The 18,491-nt window shown below is 34.7% G+C and overlaps 1 protein-coding gene across 5 annotated transcripts in view; it reads right to left on the reverse strand.

Annotated features, from left to right (window-relative positions):
* LOC107499213 (basic immunoglobulin-like variable motif-containing protein) overlaps positions 1 to 18,491 on the reverse strand; it is a 52,398-nt gene that overhangs the window by 25,040 nt on the left and 8,867 nt on the right. For 4 of the 5 annotated variants that reach the window (XM_016123187.2, XM_036228815.1, XM_016123188.2 and 1 more), the window contains exons 4-11: positions 17,118 to 17,244; positions 14,820 to 14,915; positions 14,430 to 14,534; positions 14,111 to 14,205; positions 8,062 to 8,194; positions 6,220 to 6,306; positions 5,330 to 5,426; positions 2,805 to 4,502 (exon numbers count right to left, since the gene is read on the reverse strand). In XM_016123187.2, coding sequence (XP_015978673.2) covers positions 4,209 to 4,502; positions 5,330 to 5,426; positions 6,220 to 6,306; positions 8,062 to 8,194; positions 14,111 to 14,205; positions 14,430 to 14,534; positions 14,820 to 14,915; positions 17,118 to 17,244 — 1,034 coding nt within the window. In that variant the 3' untranslated portion in view covers positions 2,805 to 4,208. Of the gene's footprint in view, positions 1 to 2,804; positions 4,503 to 5,329; positions 5,427 to 6,219; positions 6,307 to 8,061; positions 8,195 to 14,110; positions 14,206 to 14,429; positions 14,535 to 14,819; positions 14,916 to 17,117; positions 17,245 to 18,491 lie in introns of those variants that run through there. The other variant, XM_036228816.1, reaches the window with a different exon arrangement.

Here is an 18,491-nt window from a genome sequence, read left to right on the forward strand (position 1 = left end):
GGGCCTCTGGGATTTCCCCCTTACACAATGCGCAGAGCGGAAGTCCCGCCTCACCGCCTGACGTATATTCGCTGCGCCGTTGCATCCGGAAGTGAGGAACGGTTTGGTTCTTGTGTTTTTGTCGTGTTAGCGCCGTGCTTCCTCCGCTGACAGTTTTGTACACATTTTTCGGTATCAACTTATCCCCACTGAAAACTCTTAAAACCAAGTATTGCTTTACGCGTGATGCGACAACGGAAAGGTTGCTGTTTGGTTTGCTGTTGTTTTTAGATTAATAAGTACTTGTTCGATAACATAGTAACTAAATAACAATACAATTTAAAGCCATAAGTCTTGAAATATAGTTTTCTTTAGCAACTAAAGTTTAGGATTCCACAGCTCGTGGGTCAGAAATGACGAGATACTAATTGCCAGAGTAGCTTCCGGAAAGGCGGTGGCTCTGGAACCCTTACAAGATTCAGATTCCCACCACACTACTTTATAGTATTGTTAAATTAACCTTTGTTCAGAATTGAAAGTAATATTCGTTCAGAACTTCTATTTCATCCGTAAGCTGGGCATAAAACCAATCTTGCAGACTTGGCTGGGATCAGAGGCAAAGTACTTGTACTCAGTAAATGATAGTCATGCATATTGGGTTCAAATTTGAACTATTGAAACTAGATTCAAACTTGGTGAAAAGGTTGATTTAAATGAGCAGGAAATTGTGTTAAATGAATCCTTTATGACAAAAACTATCAAAAATTAGTTTTTATGCCCAGATGGTTCACAGTAGCCATGTTTAGTTGACCTAGTAACAACTAATAGTCTGCCAGGGATAATCAAGACAAAGTGCTGTGTTTGCATTTCCTCTGTGTGTAAAGTAATTCCCAGGAATTGCCCTTAGCTGTATTATAGAGATTGATATAATTGCCTATTCAATTTTTGTCTCTCTCTGCAGAATATAAACTTATTGAAGCTAAGTATTTTTGTTGACTGCTATACCCATTCCTGACTTAGCAAGAATTCCTTAAATATTGCCTAAATGACTAATTCAGCCTCTAGTCAAGCTCTCCAGCGCATTTTGTACCCTGCTAAAAGGATTTCCTCACAAGTCAGACCTCAGTCCAGATCCCATGTGAGCTGCATATTACCCCTGTGCTAACCGGCAGAATTATGTTCCTATCCAAAATCCTTATGTTGAAGTCCTAACCCTCAGTAACTCAAAATAGCTAATAGGGCCTTTTACAAGTTAATTGTTAAAAATGAGGCCATTAGGGTGAGCCTAATCCAGAGTTTCCGGGCTGGATTAGGCTCACCCATGTGAGGACACGAGAAGGTTGCCATCTGCATGCCAAGGAAAAGGGTACAGGAGAAACCAAACCTGTCAAAACCTTGATCTTGAACTTCTAGCTTCTAGAACTGAAAATAAGTTGCAGTTGGTTAAGCCATCTAGTCTGTGGTGTTTTGTTTGGTTGCCACAGCAAACTAATACAACCCCCGTGATCCTAAGTAAATTTCTTCACCAATGAGAATCTGAAAAATGGAGGTGCCACCATCATCTTGGGGCTGCTCTAAGATCAGCAGTTTACCATGAAACACCTAGTAGGTAACTGGACTCAAATTTGTTGAATGACTGAGGGAGAAAATGCAATGTGTATAATTGAGATACAGAATGAGCTGCATCCTAGAGTGCCTTGTCTGAGCCCCTCCGTGTCTGAGAGAAGGTAACTTACAGCTGCTGCGTCAGCTTGGCTTAATGACGGGCACAGTAGTGGGGAAAAGAGCTATAAGACACATTTTTTTACTGTCTGAGAGCTGGGTAAAAACAAATACGTAATGTGGGCATTTGAGTAAGTGCTTTTAAAACCAGAGCAGTATTTCTTAAAAATAAAATATTGTTTTGAAGGAACAGCAACTAAGGGTGTAAACTTGATTTACAAGGAATTGGCTCTTTTAGATGCTGTTTAAAGGGTCCTCTGTGAAGTTTCTGAACAGTAAAATATACATCTTTCGAAGTAATAGCAAGCACTTTAAAGAGAAATTCCTATCTACAAAGTACTGTTATAAACACTTTGCATGTTTTAACTTATTCTTCAAAACAATTTATAAAATAGATGCTATTATCCCTCATTTTACCAATGAGGTAATAAGCACAGAAACTTAATCTTAATTTGCCCTAGGTGATACATTAAGTACAGAACCCTCATTGCTTTTATGGAGACTCTTATGAAGATTTGACCAAGAAAAATATGTTACTAATATTGAAAAAGAAGTATGCAGTAATTTGCTTATAGTTTCTGGAAAAGTAAGTCTTTAAACCTCAGTGTGCTCTTACCTGCCAAACTTGTAAGCCAACTTATCAAGTGATCATATATATCAAGACTTTTATAAAAAGTGTTTATGGCCAATATGGAGTCTGTATAAACTCATTCTTTTCTCCTAGGTGTCTCTGTATTCTTTATCCTATATTGCACTTGTCTCCTTTCCTCTTGGCTTTTCCTACCTACCTGTTCTCTGAAATATTTAGTTAAACTAAATGAAATTGCTCATATTCAACCTTTGATCTACAAAACTGACAACTTCATTTGTTTCAAGCTAATATAAGAATTAAATTTTTTATTTCTGATTATAATGTCTTATAGAAGTTTAAAATTATAGTCACTATGCATATTGTTTCATTGATTATAAAAGTCAGATACAAGATGGTTTCTTATAATACATGGCTTAGGCAGAATCAGAATTGACAAACTGTCATGTACTTTGAACAAATTTATAAGGATAGTCCCCCTTCCTAAAATAAAGATTCAAAACATTCACATGACTAAAAGTAGAAAACAAAACTTTATTTGATGAAAACTTCTTAAAAGTTCCAGTATGAAGTAACAAAATCACCACCTACAAATCTTTCAGTCCTTTTCAGTTCAAGCAAAATATTCTCTTCAGAAAAATGACCATTTCATAATATATATGTATATATATCCCTTTCTGTAGGCTAGACACATCTGAGTGGATAAATGGATATAAAATTCAAAAGAGAAAAAAATGAAAATATTTTAAAAATAAAAATTTGAACCCTCTGAGGTGTATTGCAATATGGTTACCAACGTATTCAGCACCTTGTAATAATCAAGTTACTGATTTGAGTTCTGGATCAGCCCCTGAAATGAAAGAACAATAGATCCCAGTTGTTTGCAAGTCACAGGTTGACACCATAAGGAAAACTGACAGCAACTAGAAAGGAGCTCAAATATATGAAATGCACACTTTCTAACTATTTAATATTCACATTAAACAACTAATTGTATGGTTCAAAAAAGGAAACAGCTCAGTTTGGAACATGGATAGTTGCCTTCTAAGTGATGTGGCATTCTAATGCAGTTTTAGTGCTGTTGTCAACATATGACTCCATATTGAGAGACTAATTAAATATCAGATCTCATTTCACAGATTACCTTGGGTATAGAAACTACAGATGCCACTTATTCTTTTATTATATCCCTAAAACAGAGTTTATTGTAGACTTACAGAAGCCTTTCAAGACCTAAAGTTCTGGTCAATATTTGATAGTACCATACAGTCAAGAACATCAAGAATATCCTCAACCAATGCATTAAGTTGCCCACTTGCACCAATAGAAAGGACTAGATTCCTGAGTCTTTCTCTTTTGCCTCTTTACTCAGAATTCTGAGAAAGTTAACCAGGAAATAGATGAGTCGGGCAAGATACTGCTACAAGTAAAAGAATCACTAGCCTCACTGATAATTTTAAATGACTTTTAACCATGAGAGAAAACTAGAAATCAACAGCCCTGATTTTTTTTTAAAAGGGTAGATGGTACCTTACATAAAGAGCCTTGGATTAAAACTATTTGCAACAAATGTCTGGGCATCAAGTCATAAGAAATGTCATGCTTAATTATTTCAAATCATGATGCTATTAAGTGAATTTGTATTTGATTTGTTTATATGGATTTTGTTAAATTATCCAGAATGTTTATATACTCTTAAATTTAAAAGGACAATGATCTGTGCTTATCTGCTTATATATCTGAAGTCACCCATCATAATCATATACAAACTTATTTACTGGAGAAATACAAGGTTATATTTTATATCACAAGATCTGTTCCTATTTAATGTAGACTTAATGAAATCTTCTACTGTCCTAATGCAGTCCTCTACAGACCAGTTGTATGCATAACACGAGTTTTTCTGTACCCAGCATAGTCAATCATTCCCACCATAATCGCTGTAACCTTGGTAGCCACTGTTTCTTCTCTCATGGATGCTGGACATCTTTTTCCATGCTGAATCCTGATGGAAACTAGCACTGAAAGACCGGCCCAGACGCCCATGCTGCTTTTTGGAGATGTTGTCTTCACTCTCAGATTTGGCAATTCCCTGGCCATGTGCTGGAGGTTGTAATTCTTGTCTAATGGTTCCAAAGGGAAAGTTCCAAAGGCCAAACCTTTGCCAATTAAGTCTCTGAAATGCTATAATACAATGCAAATTTCCCCCAACCTGAGAAGGAAAAAAAGTTGGTGAAGAAAATGATGAGAAATGAATTACACTACTATGTGGGTTCCTATGAATTCCCTTATCCCCTCACAACTTCACCTACTTCAATATAGTATTTACCCTTTCAGACATCATCAGATCACATTATCCTACATGTTTTCTGACCAGCTCTCTTTAAAAAAATATAAAAATGCCCATAGGAGCCAAAACGCCTTTCCCCCATGTGCCACTCACACATACTATAACCTCTCTATCTGCCTAATCCAAACACTGTCATTCCTCTCCCTCTCCTATACATTCCTCATTTGTTAGTAGGATTATATCAAGAGTGTCTTTTTCAAATCACAGAATCTACCTTTCTCTGAGAACTGCCCCCAACAGTCTTTGTACACATGGCTCTGCCCTATGGCTCACAGTTAATCTGGCTCAGGAGTGAACACTTGACCCAGACTGGGCCAAGGCAATGGAAGTAGGCCTGAGGCAGTGCCAAGCTCAGTCTAGACTATTCATCTGAAAGAGATATAAAGATAATGATATCTTCAGGAAGTAAATAATCAGACAAAAAGAGAATAAGAACAACATATAACTCTCAAAAGAGACAGACTAGCTACTTGGCCTCTGCTAACATTCTTTTACCATGTACCAATACCATATGAATCCAGGCTACACTCTTTACTTTTTCCCTTTAAAGATACCTCAGTACCCCAGTTTTTACACCTTTCTGTCTAAGATGGATTGAACTGGGTTTGTTATTTACGATCTAGAATACTGAGTAAAACACTGTATTCTGTTCAGTTGTGAAAGACCTCCAAAGACAATGGCCGCCTTACCTTCTTTGTTTTTCGATACTGTAGCCCCCTTTCTAAGTGCCGGATATCTAGATATTCTGGATTTTGAGTGTTTAGATCAGTAACAATATCTGCCCACCTACAGTTAAGAAGGAAGAATAAAGCATTATTTTCTTTGTAGTACAATATACCACTGTAATGGAACTCACATGAGCAATATTCTACAGTCTTACCATGACAATAATTAATTCTCTTAGAATTGTTCCACCTCTTAAACTCTAATAAATCCTTGTTTATATGACAATTCTGTTTGTCCAACTATTGCCAAAGTTCTCCATTTTAAAATGGTTAGTCTCCCTATGACATATATGTTTTCAACCTATTAGATGATATCCTGCAGGCTAAAGTAGAAACATTTCCTATTTCCTTTTTAACTAAAGTACAATTTCAAAGATTTAAGTTAACATGCCTTTATTTACAGAAAATATGATTGATTCTGTAAAAAATCTGAAACAATTACAAACTGCTCTGGATTGCAAAACTGTTACTAGAACTAACAAGTGAATTTGGTAAAGATGCAAGATTTAATGCCTTTATAAAGAAACCAAGTGTATTTTTGTACACAACCAGAAAATAATTAGGAAATGAAAAAAAAAATCAATTTATAATAGCATCACAAAATATAACACACACTTAGGGTAAAGTTTAACAAAATACATATAAAACTCTATATTGAAAAATACCAAACATTGCTGAGAGAAATTAAAGCTCTAATTAAGGGGAGATATAATCTATGTTAACAGCTTGGAAGACTCCACATTGTTTAGATGTAATTCTCCCCAAACTACACTACGGATTCTATGGATTCTGTTCTAACCAAAATTCTAACAGGCTTTTCAGCAAAAATCGAAAAAAAAGTGACGTTAACATACCTTTTACAGTGAATAGCAGGATGTTTTCTACTTGATTCTCCAATTAAGATCCAATATTCTACTTCTTGTGGTGAGAGAGGACCCCTGCTAGATATAAAATACATTCACAGTAAGCTTAATAAAGGTCATTCACTCCCTTGAAAATGTTGCTTCAATTATATATTAATAAAAAATATACTAAAGATTATTCAAAGATTGCATTGGTTAATGTTAGACTAGATATTGGAGTTTAGGCATGAGCAAATGTCTGAAGGCAATTACACAGAAAGCATAATTAAAATTAGGTCTTGATCCCCTGTTACAAAATCTAGGGATGAAAATGCTTGAATAAACCAGCATACTACGAGACTTCCTCAACTACACTTCTCCTTTCACTAGCATTCAAAAAACTTCAAAAAGCATACTAAAAATAAAATCCTAAAGCAGCAATTTACCTGTGGAACTTTTAAACATACAAATAAACCCATTCCTAAACCTAACCCTAGAAATTCTAATTCAAATAAGTCTAGAGTAGAGGATAGACAAGGATTTGCACTGTTTAAAAAGCATCTCAAGTGACCCTTAGATATAGGCAGAGACAAAGAACTCTACAGAAAACAAAGTAGAAGTACCTACTTTTTCACAATTTACATGTGACAGATGTCTGGAGTAAGGTGCAGTTGCAGGATGAAACCACAGAAGAAACACAATGTACCTCACGTCCAGAGAGATAAATAAAACGTTTCTGGATTTGCAAGACCAAATCATTTCCTTCTTGTTTCACATTCATGAAAATACAACGTCCAACTGCTCAGCTCTCCCAGGTCACTCCTGACTGTCTCCAGATACCCTTCCTCCTACCACCCTTTACCCTCCCATCCCCCACCAAGTGCCCTGAGTGGGACGCAAAGGCTGCACGGCCTCTAGTCTCAAGGAACCATCTTATCCCCCAGATGACCAAGCCATGTTCTCTCTCTCAGCCCTCACTGAGAGAGCAGTGCTGCCTCTTTCTTCTCCCAATTACCAATGTCACTGACCCAGGTGTGAACAAACCAGAACCTCAATTAGGTGAGGATATCCAAGCCTATCAATACTTTTTCTAAAAGTATTCATGGTTTTGTTTTCACCATTCTCAAATAGGACATTTCTTCCTTTACTTTCAACTATCCTGGCATTATCTTAACCTATTATGAAGAAAACTTGCTAAAGAAGGAAAAAAAAAACTTTTAATTCAGTTACCTCGATCAATCAATCAATTAATAATTAATTAAAATTCAGTCACCCTCTCTTATTCATGGGCTGTCTCTTCTAAAAAGATACAAGCTTACCTGTATATAAACATATATAGCTAATAAAATAGAAACTCTGGATCAAACAAAGAAACAAAATATAACCGTAAGGGTAAGATAGTTCCTGATATTAGAAACAAAAATGAGCTCTGGGCTTTTGTAGCCAGGACAAAAGGGAATCCTGATAAATTCCATTAAAAAGAAAATGCTTTTTGATGTATTCAGTAGGGACAATCTTCTTGACACTAGATTCTGTATTACATTTTCCATGTATGATGTTGAATGAGACACTGAGACATACAAAGTCCTCCTCAACTGTTTTATACTAAACATAGAAGTGATTTTTCAAATGACTTTCTCTTGTCATGACTGAACAACAGTATCTAAGTGGATAATGTCAAAGCACAATTAACCGAATGCAGTTTTGCAAAAGAATAAGCTAAAATGTTAAAGTATCTTACTTCATGTAAGGAAAGCACCAAGTCTTCCCATTTCTAAGCATTATATATTTCTTAAGTGCTTTCTACAACACATTTTATAGTGAAGTATCCATATAAAATATGGAAATGCTTACCTGAATGCTTTATTAGCTTTAACAGGGGTTGCTTCAAAGCCAATTGGACAGAAATAATGATTTTGGCAATGATAGATATAAGCCAGCGATTCATCTTTCAATCCACAAGTTAACTTCGACAAGGCCCCTGAAGCTACAAAAAAAACACAAAAACTGAGGGACCATAAAGCACTGTCCATGCTTCACTCAAAACACTAGTTAAGGACTGAAAGACAGAAGAGACATTACTCGGAACACACTGATGTTGCTGGGGAAAAATAAGAAGCTATTGACGATACAAAAAAATTAATCGATTTTTAGCCTTACCCTTTAGACTGAAATTTAGATAAACTAAATAGCAAACTAAAGAAATGAAATATGGCCTTGTTTACCAAAACCTTCCAATAACCCACATACTTATCTATGAAATTTAATTACTGTATGAAACCTAATACCTAGTACATGCAGCAATGGACTGACTCATATTTTATAGCTATACATATCTGCCGATAGAAATTTCTGAATAAACATGCTCATTAGAAGCACTTGTTTATAAACTGTGTGTATATACTACTGTACTAATATGCCTTTATAAAAGATATACAAAAAGTAGGAATTTTAAACTAGATGAAAATATAGACATTCTAATGTTATTCCCACAGTGGTCACCTTGCACAGCTCCTATACTGCATACATCCCGCTGTGAAGCCCACTGAGGTATAAGGGTAAATATAAAATCCAGATAATAAAGTTCCAAAAATAGAAACTGTCCCCAACTAACACACAATTTAATCTTTCTACAAAAGTGACACAGACTAGAGGAAAGCTTTCACAAACCAAGTGATAAGATGAGAATATCTCTAGAGGCAGACTGGTAGTACCATGGCATCTTCTTATAATTGCTCCCCCTTGTATATTTCCCATTGCTATATTAGCTGTGAGGTAATTTCAAAAGTATTATCATAAGAACAAGTTTTTATCAGCACTCGACGCTTAAAGCTATTAAATGAGGTTTCGATAACTTGCATCTCCTGGAAGAAACTAAATTATTCATTAACAAATAGCCTTTTAAAACTAGAAATCCTAAAAATAGTTGATGGAAGAGTAGATGTAAGCTTGCAAATCTTCATTTCTTTGATTGACTTTCTGGCCACTGAAACAGCTGAAGACCACTAAGAACGGCAGATCAATGGTTGCAGCAGAGCCAAGGAGGTGGGACCCCACCCTGCCCCTGCAGACACACACAATTTGCAAGTTCCACGGAGACAATAACATTCCTGTCTTAAACTCTTTCTCCAAGATTTTCTCTAGACCTTCCTCATAGATTCTTAGGTTATGGCCTACCATCCATCAGAGCATACCTGCAACAGCAAAGTGATCTTTTCCGCTCAAATCTCTATTTCATAATGATAAATAAATCTTTCTGTAGTTTTTTGATTGAGTTCCCCTAACAAATTAAAAACTGACACCCGAGGGCAGCTCTAAATGAAGAATTATAAGAACTAAAATTCTGAAGATAGTCAATATTTTATTTGAACTTGATTGCAGATAGGTACCAGGACAGCGAGCAAATACAAATACATTGATTGAGATTCCTCATAAACTCGATAAATGCAAAAGACATCTATACACATAATTGGTTTAGAAAAAACTCTGGAAATCTGAAACTTGTGAAAATGCCAATAAAGTTGTCCCAAATAACTAAACTTTTTAATGAAAATTTTTATTGTAACTTTTTAATGGAAATCTTTAAGTATTTCATACTTTCCTCATTTCTTAAGTCAAATGTAATACAAAACAGCTGACTGCTTTAGTATGAATATGATTAGTCATTATTTTACTGTCTTGGAATACATTTAGGATTCAATGAATCCTATCAATAGAAGACCAAGCTCTTGATAAAGAGGTTGGGTAGCAGCTTTTAGAAAACTACAGCAGCAGTTCTAAAACTTGAGAACACGGGGCTTATTAAATAACAGACTGCTGGGTCTGCATGTCTAACAAGTTACCAGGTGATGGTGATGTTGGTCCAGGGACCACATTTAGAGTTAAGAGGAAATTTCATTTAACTCAATTCAGTAAGCAATTTATGAGCACCTACTAACAATATCAGGAAACAAAGTGATACACCGTACATCAAGTTGTCCTCATAGGAAAGATAAAACAAGTAACTTTAATATAGGGTGAAATAAGACAGGGCCACAATAAAGGGATACAGTTCAAAGAAGAAAGCACATATTAGGTCTGAGGAATAAGAAGGGGTAGCATCCAAGATGGAACTTCATGAAGTGGCAGGATTTCAACAATCCAGACAGAGGAAAGAGAGCATAAGGAGAAAACAAAATCACCCGAAATCACTGGAATGGAGGAGTATCATCAGGGAACAGTAAGTAGTTTAGTTTAGAATACAGGGTATGAAAGTATAGAGAAGCCTACCGTAGGGCACCCCCAGAATTTCAGGACAAGGTCATAAAAAATCATCCTCTAAAATAAAAGACATTAAATATAGTATTTAATACATTAAAATGGTCATGCAAAAAAGTAATCAAGAAAGTAATTCTATTTAGGAGAAGACATATAAATGTGTTACAGATGGAAACTAAATTCAGAATGATGTCCACTCTAGACCAGAGTATATCTAAAAAATCTGAAACTTAAGTTATAAAGCAGCTGCTACGAAATGGACAGCCCTGATCTGTATACTATAAAGAAAGGAGAAAAAAACTGCTAGAATAGCTGGCCTTCTGTACTATGAAGAGGAATATATGTTCTAAGCAGCCAACAGGAGAATTCTGGTGCCTTTGACATTAAGTTCCTCACTCTAAGTTAATGTATATACATTCCAACATTCTTTGAGTTTAGTAGTAGTTTATTCTGTAGAGCCTGATCAGCTATAGAAGAACTATAGAGAACTCTAGATCAATTTGTGAGCATGCATTTTTACACCTTTAAAAACAAGAACCAGATTCTGTAATCCAGCACATAATATCCTGCAAAGCTCTTATTCCCCTGACATGTTTAAATTACAACTGATATATGTAGGACAGCAGTGGAAGGCCAATCTATTTTGGCTTTGAATGATGCTAAAGAACTTATTCTTAAACTAGCACTAAGCACTTAAAAAGGAAAGAGACCTATTAGCATTGCACATTAAAGAGATTTATCTGGCCTTGCATCTAATATGAATTGGAGAAAAACAGTAGATAAGAAAAATGAAATCTTAATGCATAGTCTACCTGAGATACACCAATGCACTGTAGTAAGCTGGTAGCAATAGCCACGGTGAGATTATATAATGAGTTATGTCAGGATAGAGCAGAGGTAGCTATTCTCTGTTAAGCAAAAATAATGAGTTAGAATGTCTACTAGAAGAGTAGAAATGAAATATATGAATGTTAGTATAATTTTCAAGTTAGCTGATTAAAAAATGAATATAGATTTTTCAGGCAGAAATATTGGTAGCTAAGTGAATTAATGGTTTGAAGTTATCTGAATATATAATAATAATAATAATAATAATAATGAATAATAAGTGAACCAATAGTTTGAACCTAATGTTGACAACTTCTAGCACAAACTTTATTGTAATTACATCTCTGAAAAAATACTTCAACTTATATTAACAGTTAAATCTGTTAATTTTATCAAAATTCCTGGATTTTGTTTTTATTCCATGAGTGAGCTCAGCTTACATTTGCTGAGGGTCCAGTGGAAATGGCACATCAGCTATCGCTGGGGAGTTATGAAATCAGAGAAGCACAGTCCCAAGCAAAAATTAAAACCTATTGTGAAAAACAAGGCTAAGAGTCCTTAACAAAATAACAATATAAGATCTATTTCAAGCAACAAGTAACGACAAGTAGTTTTCACTACTGCATATGGCAGAGATATGAGAAAAGCCTATCTGTGCAACGCTCTCTTCCACCATGAGAGAGAACAGAAAACACTTTCGCCTGAGACATGTACCACTCCTCCTCTGAATACAATCAGAAGTTCTAGGACAACCTGTGTGAAGTCATAGGGCATCATATATGAAATCAAAGGGCTACTGAGGGCAGTCCCTATGGTCAAGGAGCTAGACGAACACATTAAAAATACGCAACATAATATAAGGCTGCATATGCCAAATGCCACATGACAGAGCAAATAATCAGTACCACAGTAATTAAGAGAATTCGGCTCCTAAAGTGGCAAGGAAAGCTTGAGAGATAAAGCTGGGCTTTGTGCAGGACCACTGATTATTAAAAAGGAAGACAAGAAAATTCTAAGGGGGAAAGCAGATCAATCATCCTTTGGGAAATACACACAGAAAAAGAAACAGTGAGGAGTCAAGTATTGTAATAGGAAAAATGAAAACAAATAATACTAGGAAAATACAGCATTAAAACTTGCCAAAGAAACTGCAGCAAGCACTCCTCTCTCCCAGTCAAGAGCAAGGAGATGAAAAGTATATGTAGTTTATCCTGGTCTTCAAATGCAAAAAAAAAAAAAAAAAAAGGTTAACATCTGTTGGAAAATATATCCTTTCTTAGTTTTTAATTGCCTGATCAATTATTGAGAAAGGTGTGTTGACAGTTTCACTAGAAACAAACAAACAAAAAAATACACACAATTTAAAGCTGCCCTTTCCACATGGACATGACTCCTGCAAATGCATAGAATTCAGTCAGCAACAAGAAAAGCTAACATTCATTGAGTCCTTACTCTGTGTCAAACAAGGAGCTAAATGTATTATAAACATGTCTCCTTTTATCTTCATAGTGACCCTATGGGATGGGTACAAATATGGAAAAACAAAGGTCTATACTGCGCTCAGGAAGTGAGTGCCTAACTGCCTTGTTCGAGGTCACAAAATCAGTATGTGTAGCAACCAACGTAAATTCCAATTTGTCTGACCTGTAACCAACTTGATATACCTGGTATAGGTCAACAAAAATATATTATACTCTGTATTCAATCCTTGACCTTGGTAAGCCATATATCAAGTAAACAGAGAGATCTGTTGACAAAGGCTCTTTTCCTCTGAGCCCTCTTCTCAACTAGGCCTCGATCTTGGGCTTCTGTGTCCATCCTTGCTGAATCCAGTTTTAGCAAGATTCCTGTTAAGTCAGTTTAGACAAAATCCCTCACCCTTGCTATCTGTTTAAGTTCTTCATCCCCACCTTTGGGGTCTAAGAACTTGTCCTGTCAGTTTTAAGAATCCTGTTGGACCAGTTTAGCAAAAATGCCCCTGCCCTTGTTGCTTCCTCTTAGTAATTCTCCATCCATTGACCCCTCACTTTGCTAGTTGGCTATAAATTCCCAGCCGCCTTTGCTGAACTAAGAGTTGAGCCCAATCTCTCCCCTCTATTGCAATACCTCAATTACAAGTCTTGAATAAAGTCTTCCTTATCATTTGAACAAGTGTCAGAACATTTTTTTCTTTAATACCATGTTAAAATTTCCTGACTTGTAAAGTCAAAAGATTGTCAAATTAAAAAATAAAAATGGTCAAATAGTGGAAATTATTTCAATAGTGCAAATTATTTAATAACGATATAATTAAAACAATTCTTAAAATCAACCCCATTACCCTCTGTTATAAGCAAGACTATTCTGTAATAGAACTCTGTCACTTTTGCAATTCATTTTCCTGTTTTAGGTTTTTATGCATGTCTAACAACAAATATCCTCAAATCCTTGCATTCCCTTCTAGGAAGAGGAACTGCAAATTCCATGCTGCTTCTTGGAAGAATTTTACCAGCATGTGCACACACACACACACACCATGGACCCAAACAATACAATCAATATGTTAAAGTAGTATATATGACATGCCTTAAAGGCCAAAAAGTTCTATATGCTAAGATAAGACGAGCTAAAAATATTAAACTGTATACTGAAAAGTGACCTACAGATTACTATTATATCCCTCTTGAATAGAGATATAAAAGTTATAGATTGTGTTTATAGTTTACATAAAGTCCCATTAATTAAAATAGCCAATCTTTGAGATGGACCCTAAAGCATAGGCATGTGTGTGCATGTGCACATATGTACATGTGTGCAAATCTTCAATATGTTTACCTACCAGTTTCTCCAGCTGTTTTATTCTTCCCATGAGGTTTATACAGAACATACGAGCATCCTTTTACATGGAAGTGGTCATTAATTTGTCTAAACCATCTGAAAATAACAAGAAGATCTGCTCACAGCAACAGTTCCATTACAAAGATGGTCCTATTTCAATTCCAAAGAAATTCAAGCAGAGCCCAAGTCTGGCATATCTACTAGAAGCTGGTGCCCAGCAGCTGGATACATGGTTTACCATTAATATACATCTACACCATTGTTAGTCTGCAAAACTAGAACTAGAAACAAGGTATAGCCTCTAAGTGAGGGCTTCGTACCTCATAAGTGTTGTATTTCCAGTGAATGGGCCAAATCTAATATCTTCGAATGGGGGTTGAAAGCCCAAAATGTGTAAAGCTTCTTCTTGGGTAATAGGTGCGAGACTAAAAAAATAAACATTACCTGTCATTTTATAATTCCAATCATATGCAAATATAACTTGTCTCAATGTTAATATGTCTCTCCGATTTGCAAACAATTTTAATAGTTTTTATTTTATCAAAAATAATTCATGCATATATCTTTACCTAAAAAGCTTATAATAAAAAGCATAAGTTTTTTTCTCAATTTATGAAAATTTATTATTTAAAACCTTCCATTATCAAAGAAGCAACACCAAATAACTTGAGTTTGGAGTTTAAAGATACCAATAAATTAACATAACTTACTTTCCAGCTCCCATTGTGCTATATAAGAAATTCCAACAAGAAATTAATGATGAGATACCACAAGAAGTCTTATATTGTGGTCGGCTTATGCAGTACCTAAGAAAACAAAAGACTGTTTTCTTTGCTTGAATAACTACAAAATATACATAGAGAAAATATAACACTCATGGCAACTAAAAGTGTCAACATAATGAAAACTTTTATCATTTAAACTAATATAAAATCTTCTTTATTCACTTAAAATACTGTTATATTTATCAAACACATCATAAATGCATAATAAATCATTCATATTCATTTTAATAAAGATGGCTAAGTATGACTAACCACTAAAGTGGATGTTATCCAAACCAATGGGAAAAAAATTATAGTACAAAAATTTAGACACCAACTACTAAAATTAGAGTGAGAACTCCTAGATGAGCTGCATACTTGATTATTTGCAACTTCATTTTTAACAGTTCATATATATAAATCTTCAATATGTTTACCTAATATAATATAATATATATATATTATATTAACCCCTTATCAGATACATTATCTGCAAATATTTTCTCCAATTTAATACGTTGCCTTTTTGACTTTGGTAATTGTTTCCTTTGAAGCACAGAAGTTTTTAAGTTTGATATAGTCCCAACTGTCTACTTCTGCCTTTGTTACCTGTGCTTTTGGTGTCATATCCCAGAAATCACTGCCAAATCCAATGTTATGAAGCTTTTCCCCTATGTTTTCTTCTAGGAGTTTAATAGTGTTAGGTCTTAAGTCTAAAGGAGTAGAAGCAAAAATGGGCAAAACCTTGCTCCAAAGAAACTAATGTTTTTCATTACACTTTACTTCAATATACTTTTCATACTAACTACTACCAATTTATCTTTTTAAACAGACTTTTGTTAAGAAATCAATGGCTTATCTTTATCCGAGGGGAAAAATGTCTAAATCCTTAGCTGAATAGCCAAGAAATAGATCATGAAAGGCATTCTAAAGAAAGACCATGGACTTTGGAGTCTGGCTCTCTTTGGTTTCAAAACATGATCTGCTTATTCGCCATGTGATATTGAGCAATTTTCTTAGCTTTCCTGAGAGCCTCACTCCAGACAAGCTGGTCCACCCCTCATCACCAACATGCCAGACACTTTCCTACCATCCATTCAAAGACCTTAGGCCCTCCATCCCCTCGGATTTCCTCTCTTAAGACCCAGATCCTTAGTGAAGCTTTCAGCTGATCATTAATCCCTCTCATGTTGGTTCTTTATTCGGACCCATTGCCAGGCAAATTACCTGAAATATTTTACATTTTTCTGCTTAATCCCCTCTTCTCAACTAGATTTTAAACCTTGTGAGAACAAGGTCATGTTTTCTGCATCTCTGTATTCTCAGACCAAAGTTAAAGGTCCAATATTTATTAAATAAGTTTTAAAAATCTAATATTTCTAAAACCTCACACAAAATAATTTTAAACACCTCAAATCAGAGATTATTAAAGTAAAACTGTAATTTAAGGTAACCAAAAGCTCCAGTTGATAAGGGGAAGCTCTTCTTATGAGAAGACTACTAGCCAGTAAAGGCAGAAGAAATGACAGAATTTTAAGATATCACCATTTCACAGAAAGGATTCCAATAAGGGTCATCAATGGATTTAGCTAAAACCACTAGGTAAAAAGTTTATAGGGACTGGATATTAGCCTAATGCTACCATCATGTCACTGATTACTTAATGGCTGCAGAGAGAAAAAAAGAATTGGACAATACAGACTAAGGCTGTCACCTCCTAAATCGAGTAATCACTCTTAGGATCTCTAATGTTGGGTGAACAGATACTATATACCTCCTAATGTGATGCAGAATGAGGGACACAGGATCACTTTAGCAGTATCCTTGCCTAAAATGTTCAACCAAAATCTAATCAAGTCTTTATATCTAAACTCTAGTTTTCATGAAATACTAAGGTTATATAATTTAGTTAACATGGAAAAAATCAGACAAATCTAGAAGGTAGGACATTCTACAATATATCTGGCCAAGTCTCTCCACGTGGGGGGGAGGGGGATGGAGAGTAAGGTGGAGACTGTTCTAGATTAACAGAGACACATGGGCTACAACAAGCAAACACAAAGTATGGTTCATGGTTAGGCCTAACTTTAAACAACCAGGCATAAAGATATTTTCAGAACAATCTGGGAAAACTTAATTTAGCCTTGGAATTAGAACATAAGGAAATACTGTTAACTTTATTAAGTATGACAACTTTATTAGGTACTGTAGTTAAGGGGGAAAAAAGTCAACTTTTAGAGATACCATCGTCTGAGGTCTAATACTTTCCGTTGCTTAATATCTTCAAGAGGAGAATGTTGAGGCCACTCTCTTTGATGTCTTCCTTTTTTATCTGAAGTTTTTTTCTTAGAAATTTGTTTCTTTACATTGCCTAGAATACGAGAAAATAAAATAAGCAAAATGTTAAAATGAAGTATATTGCCAAAGCAATACAATTACGAAACAAAATTAAAAAAGTAACTGCCACTGATTCTAAAATATTTATATACATATTGAAAAAATATGTGTATCTTCAAGAATACTCTCCTACTTTAAAGAGAATAAAAACAAATTTAAAAAACCAGAAATGTTATTTCCTATCAGATTTGCATATTCCAAATCCTAAGCCAGTCACTTACCTAGTAAAATAATTGATCACAAAATCTTTAATTTAGAAAATCAAATTACCAACAATAAAATTTTTACCTAGACCACTTTCCAAAAAATGAATCATTTCTATAAAACAATAAAACCACATTAATGTAACTTTTTTAAGAAAGTAAAAACACTAGATCCAATAATGCAATGATGTCATATTTAAAAATAACTCCAGGCCTACAAAGACCACAAAATGGATTTAAAATGATGCACACGTATGCATTATTAAAATGTGACTATAGCACAAGGAACTAGAGTGGAGAACAAAGTCTCCTTTCTGTGTATGTGTGTGTTTGTTCTATCTCTCATTCTCTCTATCTCTTTCTCTCTCCAAGAGACAAGTAAAACAAATGACAGTTACCTACAAGGGAAGAGGGATTGGGAGGTGGAGAAAAAGAAGACAAAAATGAGAGTAAAGACTTTACACTGCTTAATTTTATGCTTTTTATTTCTGAACTATGCTAATGGTTTCTCAGTCAAAAAGTTATATAAATTAAATATTAAGATAACTCCAAGCTTCATTTCACTAAAATACCATTAACATTTCAGATAGCTGTGCTCAAATACTTTAATAACATCACACATATTTTATTTTAAATTAAATAATCAAATGTTATACAAAATTAAATAAAAGCTAATATTTTGTTTATGAGTTATTCATAAATTTTGAAACATAAGTTATATAGATATATGGAAAAGTGTCCATTTTATTCATTTAAGATGCTCTACAATGAAATCATTTAGCACCCAAAACCAGGTGGAACTCAGAAACTATTGTTACACAAGGAATTTCTCTAATTTTTCTAAAATGTCATAGTAACAAACACTATAATATCCAGAAACAAGTTTATTTTTCTCCCTTTTCCCTCTAGTTATTTCTTCAAAGTCTCTTCACAGAGAACACAAAATTTCTCACAGAACTAAACAAACTCTGGCAAACATGAGCTAAATTTCATTCTGACAAATTTCCATTACTCGTAA

Source organism: Rousettus aegyptiacus, unplaced genomic scaffold (assembly GCF_014176215.1).
Source record: "Rousettus aegyptiacus isolate mRouAeg1 unplaced genomic scaffold, mRouAeg1.p scaffold_m13_p_11, whole genome shotgun sequence".
Lineage (NCBI taxonomy): Eukaryota > Metazoa > Chordata > Mammalia > Chiroptera > Pteropodidae > Rousettus > Rousettus aegyptiacus.